The 1,278-nt window shown below is 56.9% G+C and overlaps 1 protein-coding gene across 1 annotated transcript; it reads right to left on the reverse strand.

Moving 5' to 3' along the window:
- Positions 1-6: 6 nt before the first annotated feature.
- LOC100469154 (twist-related protein 1) lies at positions 7-1,272 on the reverse strand. The gene is made up of 2 exons (XM_011219933.3): positions 847-1,272; positions 7-315 (listed from the first exon to the last, which is right to left on the reverse strand). Exon 1 carries the CDS (start codon positions 1,162-1,164, stop codon positions 889-891), a length of 276 nt encoding a protein of 91 aa, XP_011218235.2. The 5' UTR covers positions 1,165-1,272; the 3' UTR covers positions 7-315; positions 847-888.
- Positions 1,273-1,278: the final 6 nt, after the last annotated feature.

The following is a 1,278-nucleotide window of genomic DNA, read 5'->3' on the forward strand; positions in this document are numbered from 1 at the left end:
TGAGAATGCATGCATGAAAAAATAAAAATAAAAACATTCTTCGTCAAAAAAAAAAAAAAGGAACACAAACAACTGTTCAGACTTCTATCAGAATGTAGAGGTGTGAGGATGGTGCCGCTGCCCGTCTGGGAATCACTGTCCACGGGCCTGTCTCGCTTTCTCTTTTAAAAGTGCGCCCCACGCCCTGTTTCTTTGAATTTGGGTTCTGCTCTTCTAACTTCCAAGAAAATCTTTGGCATATATATTTAATTTTTAGTTATCCAGCTCCAGAGTCTCTAGACTGTCCATTTTCTCCTTCTCTGGAAACAATGACATCTGCAAAAACCCAGAGGGGGGAAAGTTGGTTATTGTTTAGGTCTTCGTGGCTGTTTTCTAAGACTAGTGAGCACTGTTCTTATCACCACTACTGAGAAATTACGCTGAACAACCTGGAAGGATTTCAGCCCAAGGGCAAGAGGAAGTGGGTGGGCGGAAAGAAAGAGGAGGTGGAATTTGGAAGCATTTGTTTTAAGGAGAACGAAAACTTCAAGCCAAAAGAAAGGGAGGCGCTGGCAAGAAAACCGTCCTTCTAGCCCTGACCCTTGAATCTCTCCCAGTCTTCCCTCCTGTCCGTCACGCACACTCACGCACACGCACACGCCTCACCGGGGCGCATCCCCCTCTCCCTAGCGCGGACCGACCTGACTTTCAGGGACGGTCAGGGGATGAGGTGGCGGTGCCAGGCTGGGAGGGAAGGTGGGAGAGGGGGCTGAGGAAGGCAAGGTGGACGGGGAGCCGCCTGGCCGTCAGTCCATCTGCCACCTGAGCGGCGGAAGGGCGAAGGGGCGCAGAGGCGCCGGTCCTTACCTAGGTCTCCGGCCCTGCCGAGGGGGTGGGGAGCTCCGCCTGCTAGTGGGACGCGGACATGGACCAGGCCCCCTCCATCCTCCAGACCGAGAAGGCGTAGCTGAGCCGCTCGTGGGCCACATAGCTGCAGCTTGCCATCTTGGAGTCCAGCTCGTCGCTCTGGAGGACCTGGTAGAGGAAGTCGATGTACCTGGCCGCTAACTTGAGGGTCTGGATCTTGCTCAGCTTATCCGAGGGCAGCGTGGGGATGATTTTCCGCAGCGCGGCGAACGCCTCGTTCAGCGACTGCGTGCGCTGGCGTTCCCGCACGTTGGCCATGACCCGCTGCGTCTGCAGCTCCTCGTACGACTGCGGGCTCCCGCCGCCGCTGCTGCTGCCGCCGCCGCCCGCGCCGCCGCCGCCGCCGCCGCCCGCAGACTTCTTGCCGCGCTT

This window comes from Ailuropoda melanoleuca, unplaced genomic scaffold (genome assembly GCF_002007445.2).
Source record: "Ailuropoda melanoleuca isolate Jingjing unplaced genomic scaffold, ASM200744v2 unplaced-scaffold65939, whole genome shotgun sequence".
NCBI classification, from domain to species: Eukaryota; Metazoa; Chordata; class Mammalia; order Carnivora; family Ursidae; genus Ailuropoda; species Ailuropoda melanoleuca.

What these genes read in the sequence shown, in the direction of transcription:
- LOC100469154 (XM_011219933.3), bottom strand. Translation starts at nt 1,164, where the DNA reads ATGGCCAACGTGCGGGAACGCCAGCGCACGCAGTCGCTGAACGAGGCG.